The sequence below is a fragment of the Heterocephalus glaber genome, unplaced genomic scaffold (genome assembly GCF_053883595.1).
Source record: "Heterocephalus glaber isolate CG9 unplaced genomic scaffold, H.glaber_assembly_v1.0 deba00001594, whole genome shotgun sequence".
NCBI lineage: Eukaryota > Metazoa > Chordata > Mammalia > Rodentia > Bathyergidae > Heterocephalus > Heterocephalus glaber.
Window position 1 is genome coordinate 16,971,604 of NW_028258369.1, and position 18,489 is coordinate 16,990,092.

An 18,489-nucleotide genomic window follows, 5' to 3' on the forward strand; every position below is an offset into this window, starting at 1 on the left:
TGTTGAAACCTTTTGCCATATGAAGAAGCAAATTGAGGGTCAGAGAAATGGAGGAATTTGTCCACATTCACAAAGCTTGGTAGTAGCAGATATGGGATAAGAATCTAATTAAGTGGGCCATTAGCACTGCAGGTAATTTGCAGGTAATAGGAAACGTGTGTTCCAGAACTTTATTTCCAACTTGATTGTTGGAATCTTGGAATGCAGTTCCCAATGAGCCAATGATATGTCCAATGGCCATAGAGTAGTGTTTAATCTACAACACACCTGGCTTTGTCCTAATGGTTTCATGGAGCTCAACCACTATTTGTAACATATCACTCTGAGTTCTGATTTAGGATGCCAGGAGTATATCTTTTCCTATGCCCCCAAATCTTCTAAGAATCTTTTAACCTACGGCAGTAGCTTTTTGTTCATCTTCAATCTTCTGATTGTGGTTTTGATGAACTTGAGCAAAAACTGTTGCAGAGTGGGGTCTGAGGAAGTTGAGAAGAAGACGGAATTCCTATAAAAGCTAGGAGGATGACATTGGGGGTGGGGTGGAATCTTTTAGTGCAATTCTTGGAGACACTTGCAGAACCCAGGTTGACATTGCCTTAGTTTTCACTGGATTCCAACACTGCCAGGTCTTCTTTTTCAGCTAGTAGAGTTATTAGATACAGCAGATAAAAATGCAGGATGCCCAGTGGGGTTTAAATTTCAGATAAACAATAGATCCAAGACATACTAAAAAGTAGTCAATGCCTACCTGAAAATTTAGACTTTCTATACAGTAACTGTGTCACCCACACTCTTCTCTTCTAGCTACATCTCACTTTGATCTATCTTTGAGGGTTTATCCCTTTAATAATACTGATTGATTAGCTCAGTGGTTCCAGCGCCTGTCTCACAAGCACAGGGTCCTGAGTTCGATCCCCGGTACCAAAAAAAAAACAAAAAACAATTAATCTCATGTTTCTTTTCTATTAATCCTGTAGGGAAAGATAAACCTACCTAGAGATGTGGTGGAGGTGCAGGAAGGGAGAATATATGATTTGAGTGGCAGAGAAGCTGAGAACCCCAGGATTATTTGTGAATTGGGTGTTGTAAATAGGAGACTTGCCACTGATGGGACATTCAATGCAACACATTGCTGACTGTGTGAACTGTCAAGACCCTGAGATAACATGTGGACTCCTAGTGTGATACAGCTCTTTTAAAAATAAATTTAGAGAAGCCATCATGGAGGAAGAAGGAACTGAGCTTAGTTATCAACAAGATAGTTTCTCCAAAGATGTATTGTTTGTTTTTTGTGTTGTTTTTGGTACCAGGGATTGAACTCGGGACCTTGTGCTCTCAAGGCAGGGGACAGAACTACTGAGCTAAATCCCTGGCCTTTTTTTTTTTTTTTTTTTGGTACTGGGGATTGAACTCGGGATCTTGCGTTTGCAAGGCAGGCACCAGAAACACTGAGCTAAATCCCAGGCCCCAAAGATGTATTATTGCTGGTTTGGTTAAATGTGCCCTGTGTTCATCCTGAATCTTTAGTTATAGTCCCATTTACATAACTGCCAGTGGGTGATGTATCCCTTCTGCCCTAATCCCACAATTTAAAAGGATTTCTTTTTAGAGATACCCAAGTTTTCTGATTGTATATGAAAACTTGAAAGGAATGATCTCAGAGAAGAATCAGTCCCAAGGAAGAATCTTTTAACTGAAGGCTGAGCCTGTATATCCCCAAAGAAAAAAGTTGATTGGTAAGGAACTGAAGTCCTCGAGGTGTAACACTTGACCTTAGTTATATAGTCAGCCTTCAGGATATAGAAATTTAATAAGTGCTCCAAGTGGATCTTCAAGCAGGGCACTCTACCCAAGGGGAAAGCTCCAGTCCATCAGTAGTTGTGAAGTAGGGAGCAGAAGGGCAGCAAGTACACAGCTCAGAGATGTGGTTGAGAAAAATCTAAGATCAGGGGGCCAGAAAGACATCGTTCAGCAACTGAAGAGAAAGTGTAGTCCAGGAGTTCAGGTTGCTGACTTGACATTCAGTATGTGGCACTCAATTAATTTGATTCCTTGAGGGAGGTGACTCTACTAAAACTCTCAGTTTGGAAAGAGGTCATGTTTCAAGATTTATTTCTCCTGAAAGAACATAAAAACCACAGACCACCACTGTTTGGTAAACTAGGCAAAGGGAACAACTTCATTCTGCCAACACTCCTAAACTTTATATGACTTCATACATCTTTCGCTCTCAGAAGCAGGGGGGTAAATATAGAGGAGGTTTGGGCCGGAGATTTAGCTCAGTGGTGCTGCTGCCTGCCTCGAAAGCGCAAGGGCCCAAGTTTGATCCCCAGTACAAAAAAAAAAAAAGATGTTAGCTGCCACACCCTTTGTGGGGACAGGTAGGTAAATGAGGGATTAAAGGGGATTATATGCTGGACCAGGTTTGTTATCCATCAGGGGAGACCTTGGAGGATCTAAAGGTTTCCAAAGATGACAATACTGACCTGAGGAGTGACAGGAATTATAACCCTCTGCCACTCAAAAGCTTTCTTTCCCTTTGCCATATTATGCAATATGAAATGATCAAATCTAAATACCATTGTCTCGGTCAGCAGGATTCCAGTCAAAATCATCTTCTCTGTCTTGTTTCCAGTCACAGACTCCACGATCAAAGCTGCAGTCAGCTGAGATATTTAAACCTGCTTTAAAAAGAACACACTTCATAACCAGTAAGAGCATTAGAAAGATAGATACCATTTGGTGTTTTGGAAGGAAATGTCACATTTTTAGTGACGTAGAGTATAGATCAGTGGTGGCGAACCTACGGCATACCTACCACAGAGACTGTTTGTATCATTGAAAGCTCTAAAAGGTTCGCCATCACTGGTAGAGATCAAAGCAAGTGAAATGCCCTTAGGTATAATGTCAAACCAGATACCTTGCTTTGAGTTAAATCTTTGAGCCTACTCTCAATAAATTCTGCTTTAATCTTATAAAACAAAAAAATCTATGATTTCTTAAAAAACTGAGTAATGGGAAAGACTTCCCTCAGCAAAGCAAAACAAGGAATATAACCAATTGGTCATAAAATTTATCCCAGAAAATAAATTCTCCTTTACACAAATAAAGAAGTGAAGACCTCGCCAGAACTTTCTAGATAATTTGTAGAATAGGATGTTTCATGTAGTACATGACACATGACTTATCAACATTCTTGTAGTACATCATGTTTTTTTGTTTCCTGGACTGTATGATGTTTTGACTCTCAGAGAGCCTTACAGACCTGGAGACAGACTCCCAGTCCAGGGTGAGCTAATTCTTACGATCACAGACAATTGAGTTGAGACCATGTCTTCTCAAAAGGCAACTGCGGCCTTTATCTAATTTGCATACACTGTTATGGTTTGGATCTGAAATGGCCCCCAAAGGCCACATGCTACAGGTTTGTTCACCAGCCCGGTACACTATTGGGAGGTGGGGCCTAGTGGAAAGAAGTGAGTCACTGTGCCTTTGAAGGGAATATTGGGACACTGGCTCCTGCTCTCTCTTTCTGCTTCCTGACCACCATAAAGTAAACAGCTTTGTTCTACCACCCACTCTCCACTCTGATGTTCTGCCTTACCACAGGCCCAGAGTGATGAGGCCAAGTAATCATGGACTGAAACCTCTGAAATCATGAACAAAATAAACCTTTCCTCCATACAAGTTGATTACCTCAGGTATTTTGTCACAGTGACAGAAAACTGACTCACACACACACACACACACATATACACACACAGAGCCAATCTTTCCTTTGCCCTAAATCAACCCTGTGCTAGGTACCAGGCAGTTAGGGACAGCCCCTTTTCCCCAAGGCCTTCTGCAGTTATTCAGACTGGCCAACCCTAAGCTATTTCTCCTGCTCTATGTTGCCTTTCTTCCCACAGAAACCCCAGGAAAGGCCATGGCCTAGGCTTTCCCCTCCCTGATGCTTCTTCCTCTGTGGCTCTGTGTGCCATGCTGCACACCCTTCTCTTGGGAAATGTAAGTAAGAAATCCTTTCAATGCCATTGGCCTCTCCATGTCACTTAGTCACTTCCATCAATTAAAACCCCATGGGTACAAATGACATACTAAGTGGCAAAACTTTCCTTTCTTTGCTTCAGAATTCCAACATTCCAGTTAGAAATTTGCCACTGACATGTTGGATCAAATAAGCTAACACACTGTCAGTCTCTAAATTGCTTCTGGGTTCTTTATGGTAGAACAATTGCCTTGTTTAGACGTAGTAGAGAAATATCATTGCATTTATCACAGTAGCTTTGTAGTATAACTTCAAGTTGGGTATTGTGATACCCCCAGCCATGTCTCTGTTGCCCAGAATTGCTTTTGCTATTCTAGGTCTCTTCTGGTTCCAAATGAATTTTTGGATTGTTTTCTCTAGCTATTTCTCTGCTGGGTATTTTCCCAAAAGAATTAAAAGAATCATACCACAGAGATATATGTGTACCCATGTTTATTGTGACAGAGTTTGTAATAGCTAAAGCTTGCAAACAGCCCAAGTGCCCATCAACTGGAAACTGGATAAAGAAGATGTGGTTTTTTTTATAAAATGGAATACTACTCAGCCATAAAGAACGAGAAACTAGAGTCATTTATAGCTAACTGGATGCATATTGAGGCGATACTCTTAAGTGAAATAAATAAGACACACTTGTGTAAATACCGAATAGTTTCTCTAGTGTGAGAAACTGAGAGTGTAAATAAGGACTAAAAGGATTAATAACTAATAATTGATACTTTGAAATAGGAAAAGGTCCAAAGGGGCAGGGTTGGTGGGAGGGGAAGGGGAAAGGAAAGAATGGAAAGGAAAAATTATGAGAAAAGAAAAAAAAAATGGAAATGAAGTATGTAAATAGGGAAGGGTTTAGGGGTGAAGGGCGCACAGGTAATGGGGAGAAATGAGAACCAAGATACATCATGTACAGGTACAAGCACCCAAAGATAAATGTAAATGTATTGTATACCTAAAATGTACCAACAAAAGAATTTAAGAAAAAAAAAAGAAATATCATCGCAGAGTCAGCTAGTGTAAGTTTGAGGCCAGCACTTCTGGTTACTTTTATGTAGCTCAGAGGTCAACATACTGACAACCTGGCCTACTGCCCGTTTTGCAGTTTTATTGAGGCATACCTGCTCATTCATCTCCATATTGTCTATGGCTGTCTTTGCGCTGTAAGGACAGAGCTGAGTAGGTGCTACTGACACCATGGGGCTCGTAGAGCCTAAAACATTTACTACCTGGCCCTTTCTAGAGAAATGTTCACTAACTCCTGACATAGATAACACAAAATAACACTGTGAAAGGGAGCTGATTGAGATATTTCTTATTAAAAGTGAATTTTGTGGCTCTTAGCTATTTATGCTGAGGAATAAAGGAAGGGGAAAAATTCAAAAGCAGCTGATTTTTGACTCATTTTAACTTGCCAAATATTTTCAGAAACATTGTTATTTGATTTGATTTTTCCCAAAAAAGTTGATCATCAAACCCAATTTTAGGAAAGTAAAACTGAGGCTCAGAAGTGATTTGTCCAAGTTCCACAGACTCGGAGTGCTGGGACTGAACGTGAACCTCAAGTTAGACTGGAATCTAGGGCTGTCCATTTGTCACATACCCTAACTCAGCACAAACACACTGCCCCTTTTCTCACTTTTCTTTCTCCTTCACTCTCCATTTTCCCCTATGTCACCAAAGGTAATTTTAGTTCCAATTTTCAGATGAAAAAAATGGCAAGCAAATACTTGTTTCTGGTCTTCAATATTCCTTAGAAGTGCTTTTATAGTTTGAGAAATTGACATTGCCATCCCACAAACAATGGAACATCAATTTTTCAGTTGGTTTATGTGGTGGCACATTTATCCCAAACTCCCTCCTCCTCAACACACGATTAATGGGGCATGTAAAGTGAGATAATGGAATCATACATAGCCAACCTTTGGGCTCATGAGCAGACTAGTTCATTAGCATAGCACTTAAAGGTATGCAAAGGGCTTTCAAATCCATTCTCCGATTTAATCCATGCTAGCCTTGAAGCAGATGCTGTTGGTGCCACATCAGCATCTATCAGTACTTATGTTCCCTTGCAGGCACGTAGCTTTCTTGTGCAATTACAGCTATGTGTGTGAAGGTCTTCTCTGGCTGGAGGATTCTTGGCCCAAGCCAGGTTTGCTAGAATGCTGGTGATTTCTTTCCCTGGGGACAGCCCTCAATCAGAGATGGATAGGAAATGGTAGGAAACTTCCATTTCCTTGCCTTTAAGTGGGACCTGTAAGTGTTGGGATTGGATGTGAATTCAAGTCAGACTGGAGTCGAGGAGCTCTCCTGCCTTGCAGAAGGGCCAAGTGGGATGCAGGTCCAGTTACCATAGCAGTGCCCTTCCCTGCTTTCACAGGAGGCCATGTGTGCCAGGGAATTTGCAGCATTCTTCAGAGCAGCCTTCAGTCAAGCTCGGATGGGAGTTGACGCATGTCCTCTAGGTCCCTTACACCTCCTCTAGGATCATTCTGTGCCTTGTGGTCTACACTGGCTCGCAGACTTCCCCAGTTCTCCACAGTGGAAACGTGCCTGATAACACACCCCTTGCTGCCTCCTTCTCTCCCATCTCACTTCCTTGTGCCCACTCACTGTTTCCTGAGTCACTGCCCCCATAAACCACTTGCACCCGAATTCTTGTCTTGGGGTCTGTTTCCGAGAAAACCAGCCTAATACAGTACCTAAGAGAGGAGTGTTGTTCATGTGCGGAAGCAATAGAGTAAGCAAGTCTCAGTGACTAGCTCAAGGCAAAAAGCAAGCAGGAGAATTAAAGTGCACACTTGAGTCTTCTGATTAGGACTGCGCCCTTCAGGACACCTTTCTCAAGGACTGTTGAGATCACAGGGCTGTGGTTATGGGCAACATTTGCAACTTCCTGTGTTTCATTAAGAATCATGGAAGAAAAAGTAAAGCGAAAAACAGTCAGTTTGGGGATTCAAAAAGGGCCCAAATAGTTCTTTATGGACGCTTAGTGAGTGTGAAGCACTATCCACACAGAGAGTCTGCCTCAGCTCTTTATTCTTGGCATCAGGTGGGAGCAGCAGAGAGAAGAAAACAGCCATACAGCTTTGTAATTACTGGTACTAATTATGCTAAGGCCGGCTGTTTTAATTTGGATACCATGTGTCATGATGTAATGACTTTTCCCTTGGGTTTTTATGAATGAAGCAGTGATTAAAAAACAATCACCTCATCCTATGAAGAAATGAAAATGACATGGGACAGTGTGAGAAAGCTTCATTTACCTTTGTATTCCAGTTTGGAATTCAGCACTTTTCTTTGGACCAGATCCAGACCCAAATCACCTGCTTCGTTCACCTTAGAGGCTGATAAAGAACAATTGATCAGTTAAGAAAAATTTAGAACCCCACATCCTCAGAAGGTATGAATCCAATGACTGAACAAAGAAAGCTTCATCATGGATTGTATCTCTCCTTTTTTTTTTTTTTTTTGGTACCAGGGATGGAACTTGGGACCTTGCGCTTGCAAGGCAGGCGGTGGCACCACTGAGCTATATCCCCAGCATCATGGATTATAATCACAGAGAGTAGTCTAGCAGTGTCTCCCTGCCATTTCCAAATCATTAACATTGGTCCCAGCATCTCAATTTAGAACATCTTTTTCCAGGGGTTTTCCTAGTGAGCCAACTATCTACACTCCTGGCATATCCCTTCTCACCAGTTTTTGGAGATCTACTTCCTGGGGACTGTCACTGTAAAGGGAGCTAATGTCACTGGGGATGGTATCTCTTAGATAGGTGGGCCTGTGTCTGCTTCTCCTTTGGTTTATCCAACTGGTATTTGTATGTTTGGTCACCAGTCACAGAGCCAAGAACAGACCAGGCAAAATATGAGAGGGAGCAGTGAATGCCCAGTAAGAAGGAAATGGAAAATCTCACTGTTGGGATCCAGGCTGAGTCAACATGGAAACTGTCCTGGAGGGGCTAAGACTTAAGGCAGGTTCTGCACAGCAACAGATGAAAAGCGGGATTTGGTGCTTATCTAGTTCATGGAGAAAACTTAAGCTCTGCTGGAGCATTTTTCCCTGTCCGGTTTTCTTTTTTGGCTTTTAAAGGCATAACCGCACAACTGTGAAGTTGCCTTTTCATAGCGCGAGCCTGCGACAAGTGACTTTGAGAAGCGAAAAGGTGGAGCCTGGCTGATCTGCACAGTGAGGGTCTCTCTGATTTGGTGGCGTCCAGCAGCCAGACAACTGTGCTTTCAGGACCAACAAGCTCCCCATGCCCCAAACATGAACCCCCCTCCTACGGGAGTAGGACTTACCCTGCTTGTTTCCCAGAGCAGCAGACTGGGTTTGGTATCTGCAGAAGTTATTCATCTCTAGACTTCACACAGAAGCCTGCTTCTTAGGACTTAAGGCCCAACCTGTTTTACTTAAAGTGTGAAACTCCTTGATCTTCTTCTTGTATTTTTCAGGAGGAATCACAATTCATTCTTCATGAAATGCATTAAATAACAAACGTGATACTCACAAAACACATCTCCTCGGAGGCTTCGTTCCTGTTCCACAAGGTTCTTCAGGGCTTTCTCTTCTCTTTTCCCTTCCTCAAGCTCCTCTTTGATTTTTCCTTCATTTTCTTTTTTTTCTCCAGGAGAGTTCCCACCCCTGGAAAGACTCTCTTGATAGCTGATAGGCTTTGAGGTAACTTTAGGGGCACGAGTCCCAGTGGGACCTGGGGTGATGCTTTCCATTTTTATCTTCTTTTTCATGCTGTTTTTGTGAGCAAGCAACTTCTTGATCCTGTCTTTGATGGTCCCAGGTGCTCTGAGGACTTCCCTCACAGAATTTTCAGGAATAACTAAAACAAAAAATAAAAAATTGAGAAGTACCACTCTTAGTAGCTGATAATCAGGTCACTGGTAAACCATGAAACGCATTAGAAGTGCTGTAAGTTCGTGTTTCCAGAATCAAGCCATATGAGGCTCTGGCATGTGAGATTTTAGGAGAAACTATATTTGCATCTGTTTTGAGCAGTTCCAATGTTATGGCAGTTACCTCCACTACCTTTTGCTTAAGGACACACTTCATTTTGCTTCAGAAACTAGTGAAATACCTGCTATTACCCAATTGGGCCACAGATCTCAAAGGAATTGATTTTTCCAGGATCGTCTAATATTTCTGTTTTCAGAAACTCCCCAATCCTGGTATTATCCAAGGAGCCCTAGAGTTTTGTTCAAATTTGATATTCAAAGAATACAGCTAGACAGCATTAGGTTGAGCCATATAAATTGCCAGTAATGTGCCATTTGTGACCTCCAAGGAGGGTGATTTCTGGTTCACTGTACACAAACCTAATTCCCTTTCTTCCCTCTCTCTCCCTTTTAAATGCCTAAAACTAAATCAACCACTGGATTTCAACCTGCCAAAGATTAAGACTAGACCCCTATCTTTCACCATGCACTAAACTAAAATCAAAGTGTATTAAAGATCTAAATATTAAAACAGAAACACTAAACTTACTGGAAGGTAAGTTAGGTAGAACTTTCAAAAATATTGGCATAGGAAAAGACTTTATGAACAAATCCTCAGTAGCATGGGAACTAGCACAAAGAATCAACAACGGGGATCTCATCTTATTAAAAAGCCTCTGCATGGCCGGGGATTTAGCTCAGTGGTTCCGCCGCCTGCCTCCCAATGCCAAGGTCCTGAGTTCGATCCCCAGTACTGGAAAAAAAAAAGCTTCTGCACTGCAAGAGAAACCACCAACAGAGCCAAGAAACAACCTACAATGTGGGAAAAAAATTTTACCAGCTGTACCTCAGACAGAGGACTACTATCTATAATGTATAAAGAACTGAAAAAAATCAGACTCCCCCAAATTCAAAGACTCAACTCAAAAATGGGCATCTGAAATGAACAGACATTTCTCAGACAAAGAAGTAAAAGCAGTAAATAAACATATGAGAAAATGTTCAACATCACTGGTTATTCCAGAGACGCAGATGAAAACAACACTGAGATTCCACCTCACCCCAGAAAGAATGGCTACTATCAAGAAATCAACAAATAACAAATGCTGGCGGGGTTGTGGGGAGAAAGGAACCCTTCTCCATTGTTGGTAGGAGTGCAGACTGGTGCAACCACTGTGGAAATCACTATGGAGATTCCTCAAAGAACTGGGGCTAGAGGTCCCATTTGACCCAGCTATCCCTCTGCTGGGTATCTTCCCAAAAGAATTAAAAGAATCATACCACAGTGATAGATGCACACCCATGTTTATAGCAGCACAGTTTGTAATAGCTAAAGCTTGGAAACAGCCCAAATGCCCATCAACTGGAAAATGGATAAAGAAGATGTGGTTTTTCTATGAAATGGAGTACTACTCAGCCATAAAGAATGAGAAACTAGAGACATTTATAGCTAAATGGATGCATACTGAGGTCATACTCTTAAGTGAAATAAATAGGACACACACATGTGTAAATACCGAATAGTTTCTCTGGTGTGAAATACTAAAAGTATAAATAAGGTTCAAATGTTATAATTGATAACGTGAAATAGGAAAAGAAGGTCTAAAGGTGTTGGGGAAGTGGGAGGGGTAGGGGAAAGGAAAGAAGGGAAAAGAAATATATATGAGAAAAGAAAAAAATTGAAACAAAGTCTCTGTAAATAAGGAAGGGTGGAGGGGGTGAAGGGAGGGCAGGGAAATGGGGAAAAAACAAGAACTAAGATACATTATGTAAATGTTCAAGATCCCAATGATGAATGTAATTGCATTTTATATCTAAAATGTACCAATAAACTTAATGAAAAGAAGAAAAACTCAATCAACCACTATCTAAACCTAAGTGATTTTATTGATTGAACTCTTTTTTACAGAGGCTTCTATATTTACGGTTTTATGTCCATTTCCTATTTGTGGCCATGAAATTAAGTTGCTTTTAAAAACACATATCTAGATTGATTCTTCCTATCCTGCAGTGACTCTGGGGTGAGGGACTGTTAGTGTAGAAGAACTCAAGAGGTAGAAAAAGGTCATTTGCCTCACGACTCTTGCTTCGTAGACGGGGCAACTAAGTCATGGTAAGGGACTCGCGCAAGATCACTCTGCAGCTGGGGTAGGGCGTGGATTGAAAGTAAAGCATATGAATCATTCTTTTCCTGATTCTGGTTTATTCTTGCTTTAAGGATTACTTTTCTCTAGACTGGTTCAAGTTCCTCAAAATCTATGATCCAAAGATACATGTCCTTTCTCCAGGAATAAACATGTTAACTAAGAATCTCTAATTGATACGGAAAAGTGACTAACTTAAAAAAATTTAAAAACACAGATCTTTAAAATCGAATATATTATCCTATTATAAAATATCTAGGCATGAGGTAGTCTAACACTAAGCAGAAGGTTTGTAAACACCTGAGCCAATGCACTTATAGTTTAGACTTCAGAGGGAATTGAGAGAAGGCAGTAGACATCATTTTTGATGCTTAGTGTAATACTCTAAAAATTGGTTTGGGATTTTATTAGGATATTTTTCTTGGCAATGTTTTAATCTCTTCTGCTTCATTCCTTCTTCATCGTTTGCCTAATTCAATCTGTACCAAAGTAGTAGAAAAATAAACAAGGAGATGTTCACAACATTTTGGATAAGCCAAAGAGGGAAAGAAAATGCTTTGAAAATATGTATGCTGTTAATTAGTGCATTATTCTGATGTCCATCTAAGGGTCGGTAGGACAAAAGTGTAACATTTCTGTTTTCAATGAAATGTCCCTGTTATTTATCATTGTGATAACCTGTACTTACAGGTACGAAATCAACTGGTGCTGGCAGAAGTAATGCATCATTACCATGTTTCTGACATTCACGTGGCTGCGTTCATTCCTTTGCCACAGGTTGTGTGTGCAGCTTTGATGAAAATGCATTGACCACACATCGCCCTTCCTCTGGAGGCCCCACCGTGTAATTCTGTCTACGCTCCTCGGAATCTTTTCCCACTACCCACATGAAAAATTAACAGGAAACAGCCATTCCCTGCAAATTTCCTTTGTTCAATCAATAACATAAAACTAAGGACCTTTAATAAATAATGAGGACAGGGTTTCAGCCCACACTAGGCAATCCTAAACATCTGCTTTCGCTTTTTTACTTTGAAATTTCAAATTTTCCTGTTGAAAAGAAAAAAATCATCAAAACATCATAGCCTTTGTATCAACAATTTCATTCCCTTCATATGCAAAGAGAAAGCTGAACAAAGATAAAACTGCAATCTAAAGATGTGCATAGCTGGATTCGGTTTTACCTGGGTATCAGTGTTTCAAATTTGATATCACTGATGACTGTTTTCTCGTAAAAATTCTTAATTATTGTGTCATCTTTTTGAGAATATGAAAATGTGGGTGGAAGTTGCAGCAGGAGGGTCTTTGTTGTGTTTGAGAACTCAGACACACAAACAGGGAATTCCAAAGTCTTCAGGTCATAAGCCAGTCTTGTAGCTGAAGCTGACAATATCTTTTGGAAGGGATTAGAGATTTTTGTAAGTGTCCACTCTGTCTACAACATCTACTTATCTGAAAATCTTGATTTTAATTTCATATCTTTGGGATAAGATTTTAGTAATGGGAAAAAAAGACTTTAGTAATGGAGATCACCATAACTTTGACATTCATTCACCTGTGCTTAGTCCACCAGATGAAGCCCTATCGCCCGCCAGGAGAAACGTCCCACCAGTCTGCGCTGTGGCCACAGTTCTGGGAGAACAGGCTTAACTACAGGGAGGATCCACTGACTGCACCGTGGGACCCAGGAAATAGGAAGGGGCTGGGATGGAAGGAAAGCTGAGCCAGGAGAGTTTGTCATGCAGGGGACCAGGAGGAGCTTTCTCCATCACAGGGTATGAACACACCTCTCGTGTGCTTGAGCATTGAGCCCCGGATCTGACTCCTCATTCCCATCTTTTAGCCATATGCCCTCAAGCTAGTCCCTAACTTCTCTTAGCCTTGGTCTCGCCATCTACAAAAGTGGAATAAGAATTGTGAGGTTCAGTAACTGAATACACATCAGTTACTAAGATCAGTGCTTCCAACATACTCACTATGGGTCTGCTATTATTTTGACAGGTCATCACCAGAATATTTAAAACCTTTTACTGAGTTAAAAGTAAAATTCCCAGGCCCTACCTGTAAATTACTAATGGAGACTCATTAAATTGAGATGGCCTGGCTGTACCCAAACCCATCTTCTTTGCTTTTATTTGGTACCAGGGATCGAGCTTGGGACCTTGTGCTTGGGAGGCAGGCACTGGAACCACTGAGCTAAATCCCCGGCCCTAAACCCATCTTCTTAAATAAGCTCTATATAAATTGAATGAAGCCATAAGCACATTTTTAATGACAAAGTTTTTTTTTTGATGGGAACAATTGTTGGATTTTAGTAAAAAAAAAAAGCAAGCCTTTGTCATTATCACTCCTAACACTAGTGCATGCTGATGAAGCATTTAATATATTATGGGCTGGGGTTAAGCCCTTTAGAGGAACATTTGTTCATTCTGTACGGATCATTTCATTTAATCATCAAAAAATATGAATGGCTACATATGATCATCCTTATTTTGCACACCAAACAAATGAGGCACTGAAAGGATAAATAATTATTCTCAGTCCAGAGGCAGGGAGCCAGGGATCTGGGAGTCAAACTAAGGTAATCTGATCCCAAAAGCTGCACTCCTCAAAGACATAGTTTCCCTTTCTACATCGACTGTTACTCCCCTAGTTGGATTTTATCTACGTTTTTAATTTCTTCGAATAAAGTATAGCTCCTGTCAAATCAAGACCAAAATATCTAGTTGTGTATTATTAAGCTTCCCATATCCTAGAATAGTTAAAAATAGACATATCTGCATTGATGGTGCTTCGTCCCTGGGGTACAGGTGGCATGCAAGGACAATCTGCTTCATTACTACAGTGTAGAGTCTGAATTCTCAAAATAACAAGCTCATGATAAAAGCTGCTACAGGGCTGGGGATTTAGCTCAGTGGTTCCGGAGCCTGCCTCTCATTTTTGTTTGTATAACTTTTTCACAAACATAAGTATAAACTTTTTTTTTTTTGGTACTAGGGATCGAACTTGGGACCTTGTGCTTTTGAGGCAGGTGCCGGAATCACTGAGCTAAATCCCCGGCCCAGGATAAACTTTTTATCTTCCTTCTTTAAGTAATAGGTTTGTTGAAATCGATTTTCTTTTTTCTTTTTTTCTCTTTTTGGTTCCGGGGATCGAACTCAGGTCCTTATGGTTGTGTAGCAGGCAGCGAAACCACTGAGCTAAATCCCCGGCCCTGAAATCGATTTTCAACAGAAATATGTTTATTTATTTCACAGAGAATTTTTAAAAATGGAAAGGGCTGAACAATATAATAAATGACCCAAAGATAGTTTTCTCCTTCAAGTAAACATCCTAGTGAAAGACTAACAAAATGATTCAGCTGCAGAATGGATAAATAAAAAATTGCAGATGTCAAGTGGAACAGTAAATTTGAGGTTTCAAGGCATAAAGAAAATTTTGTTTTACCCCCAAATGTACTTAAAGTTGGATGCTCAAAGAAAAACAGAAGTTTTCTTGACAAAAAAATGTTTGTGCAAAAAAAAAAAAAAGCCAGGCATGGTGGCACACTCCTATAATCCCAGCACCTGGGAGGCTGAGGCAGGAGGATCTACATGAGCTCAAGGCCAGCCTGTAGTACATTGTGAGACCCTGTCTCAATAAACAAACAAAAAGGAAAAAATGGAAAAGACAGAAATGTTTGTGTTAATGTGAGTTTTATAATTGCAAAGCACTGGGTTACTATGTAGAAACCATGGGCTTCAAACCACGACCTAATGGCACGTTTAAAGCAGCTGTCTCCCTATGGGCAGGAATAGCACACGGTGGTGGTCAAACGATGTGGGTCAGAGGATGAAAAAGATGACTCCAGGTTTACTCTGGGAAATTCGTTCTAATCTCTTCAATTCTTAGGCCTGGGGGTAGAGGGGAAGGTAATTTAGTGTAACAAGTGTCTTTCTGAGGCTGCTACTATGTTTTCGCAGCACATTTTCATTTGTCTTTATAGCATCTCAGAGTCAAATAGCTGGCTCTTAACAACTATTAGAAATGGTGCTAATAACAACGATGACCACCAGTAACTTTTTAAGCATCTACTATGTACCCAGCTGAACTAAGCTCTCTCCCTGTATTACCTCACTGAAACCTCATGATGAACCTTGGAGAGAGGCATTTGTCTTAGTGTGGGTTTCTCCAAGCAGAGCCTGAGACAAGGATTTGGGTGCAGGTGGTTCATTTGGGAGGTGATTCCATGAGGCGCAAGTTGGGGGAATGGAGACAGAGAGACAAGAAGAGAGCAAAGTCAAAAGATGGTGTCTTGATGGGTAGGTAATTGCTGTTGGTAACTCGGGCTCAGTCCCACTGGGGACATCTGGGATCCAGTGTAGATCATGCCTCAGAATTGTCCTGCCTTGGGAAGGGGATGGTGGAGTGTCTATCCAGAGACTCCTGTCCTCCACTGGCTGAAGGCTCCTTTTAGCTGTCAACTTCCCCTGTGCCTGGGCTGCACCTGCAGGGAGCTGAGAAGCCTTTTATTTATTTATTTTATTTTAATTTTTTCCCATTAAGTATATTGGTACATTTTCGGTATAAAATACAATTACATTCATCATTGGGATCTTGTACCTTTACCTGAGTATCTTGGTTCTTTTTTTTTTTTTCCTCTTCCCTTGCCCTCCCTTCACCCCCTCCACCCTTCCCTATTTGCAAAGACCTTGTTTCCATTTCTTTCCTTTTCTCACATTTTTTCTTTTCCCTTTTTTCCTTTCCCCTACCCCTCCCACTTCTCCTGCACCTTTAGACCTTTTCTTCCTGTTACACAATATCAATTATACATTTTTTAAATTACAATATCAAGATCTAGGAGACATTACCAAAGATTTTACAGAATTTAAAAGGATATAGAAGGCATATTTCAAAAATCTGTTTTGAAATAAATTTGACAACTTCTAAGAAGTACCTTGGAAGACAAATTAATGAAATTAACTCTGGAGGAAATATAAAATTTGAATAGCACCTATTAAAGAAAGTATATTCCTAGCTTAAAATCCTACCTATATGACAACAGCAGGCTCATATACAATTTTACTGATAAATTATATGAAACAATTAAAGCAGAAAAAAGAAAGAACACTTCTCCCCTCATTTTAGGAAATCAACATTGTGCTAATCCTAAAACTGGATAAAGACAATAGAAGAAAAAGTGTGAACATAGATAGAAATTTGTTTAACAAAACAACTATTAGAAGTCAGATCTGGCAGTATGTAGAAAGTGGTTTTGGTATAGGGATGGCAGTGTTGGTTCAGCATTGGAAGATCCACCCCCAAAAGTCATCATTTTAACAGAGGAAAGGGAAAAGCCATATGATCCTGTCACTAGTTGGAGAAAAAGTATTGGACTAAATTCTACAGCTGTTCATGGTAAAAGCTATCAGGAGACTAGAAGTAGAACAGAAACTTCTCAACAGACTAAAGACATGTACTCCATACTTCCAGTGAGAATGCCTTATATGAATGGAGAAGATACAATGCTTTCTCCCTAAGGTGGAGAACAAGGGCAGATATGCTTACTCATTATCTGTCCATTAAACTTTGAAACTTAGGCCCCACCAAAATAGTCTGGCAATAAAATGACACAATTAGGATAGGATTGGCAAGGTAGAAGCAAAATCTTTATATGTAGATGAAATGATCATCTACAGAGAAAATACTAAGAAATCTCTAGGAGCCCCTAGAACTTGTATTTGAATTTAGCAGGATTAGAAAACACAAGGTATATATAAAAATTCAGGTCTGCATACACTTGCTATAAATGAAGAATTGGATATTGAAATTTAAAAGTTATGTAGGAGTACAAAGGACCTAGAAAAGTTAAAAAAGAAACCAAAAACAGTGTTGGAAGACGTTTAGTACTTAATTTTAAGACTTCTAAAGCTACAGTAATCAAGGCAGTGTTGGTGTAAGGAAAGACATATAGATCATTGGAATAAAACAGAGAATCTAGAAATAGAACCACACATATATGGTCCACTGAGTTTTGAAAGATTATTTAATGTAAGCATTTTATAGAATATAAACTCAATTCAAGAGCCGAGGAAGAGATAGTATTTTCAGCAAATGGCACTAGAACACCTGGTATCCGTATATAAAAAATTAACCACAACCCTTTATTTCCATACATGAAAATGAAGGGATCCATGAGCCTAAATATGAAAGCCTAAAAGTATAAAACTTTAAGAAGAAATTATAAAGGAAAGTGTTTATGAATTCAGGGTAGGCAAGAACTACCTAGGATACAAAAACATGATGTATAAAAGAAAAAAATTGATAAGTGGGATTCCATCAAAATTTAGAACTTTAAATGACATCATTAAAATGAAAAGTAGTCCTTAAACAAACCATATTTATAATGCATATAACCTATGACCAGAATACATAAAGAATTCTTAGAGCTCATTAATAGACAACCCAATTAAAATGTAGACATAAGAAGATGATAAATAGCCAGTATAGCACAAGGAATGGTGTGCAACTCGAGAATCAGAAAAATACTAATCAGTACAATAATAAGATTGAATTATACACTCATTAGAGAGATGAAGTCAAAAGTTTTAAAAGCCTTGTCATGACTTTTTCCTTTTGTTGGATTCTCCCCCTTTGCATTTAATTTGTCACTCCCAATGGATTCATTCTACTGGGTTTCCTGGGGTTGTGATCCTCATTGTCTTTTCCTAGGGTATTGGGTAAAATTTTCTGGAGTGCCGGTTTGATATTCATGAAGTTCCTGAGGTGCTCTTTATCATGAAAGTATCTTATTTCTCCATCAAATTTGAAAGATAGTTTTTCAGGGTACATCAATCTGGGTTAGAGGCTGTTTTCCTTTAGGGCTTGAAATATATCACTCCAAGCTCTTCTTGCCTTGAGGGTTTGTATTGAGAAGTCTGCTGTGATTCTGATGGGCTTTCCTTTGTATGTGATTTGTTTCTTTTCTCTCATTGCTTGTAGAGTTTTGTTCTTCTGTTGGATTTCTGGAATCCTATTATATGCCTATGGGTAGATTTTTTTTTGATCAAGGCTAGCTGGAGTCCTATATGCCTCACTTATCTGTATGTCAAGTTCTTTACCCCTCCTTGGGAAGTTTTCTGCCATCACTTCTGTGAACAGTTTTTTTATGTCATCTGCACTCTCTCCTCTTTCTTCATTGACTCCAATCAGTCTTATGTTATTCTTCTTTGCATCTTCTAGCAGCTGCTGGATTGATTTCTCGTGTTCCTTTATAATTTTAAAGCAATTTTTGTTTTCCTGGTCACAAATTGCAATCTTTTCTTCTATATCTAAAATGCTATCCTCACATTGGTTCATTCTGCTGTGCAGACTTTCG

General features: G+C 39.9%; 1 protein-coding gene across 8 annotated transcripts in view; it reads right to left on the reverse strand.

Moving 5' to 3' along the window:
• Egfl6 (EGF like domain multiple 6) overlaps nt 1-18,489 on the reverse strand; it is a 62,628-nt gene that overhangs the window by 7,105 nt on the left and 37,034 nt on the right. For 5 of the 8 annotated variants that reach the window (XM_021249131.2, XM_087193743.1, XM_087193744.1 and 2 more), the window contains 3 exons: nt 8,550-8,876; nt 7,303-7,383; nt 2,580-2,684 (listed from right to left, as the gene is read on the reverse strand). In XM_021249131.2, the coding sequence (XP_021104790.1) occupies nt 2,580-2,684; nt 7,303-7,383; nt 8,550-8,876 (513 nt within the window). The remainder of the gene's footprint in view (nt 1-2,579; nt 2,685-7,302; nt 7,384-8,549; nt 8,877-18,489) is intronic. The other 3 variants (XM_004871005.3, XM_087193740.1, XM_087193742.1) reach the window with 1 other exon arrangement.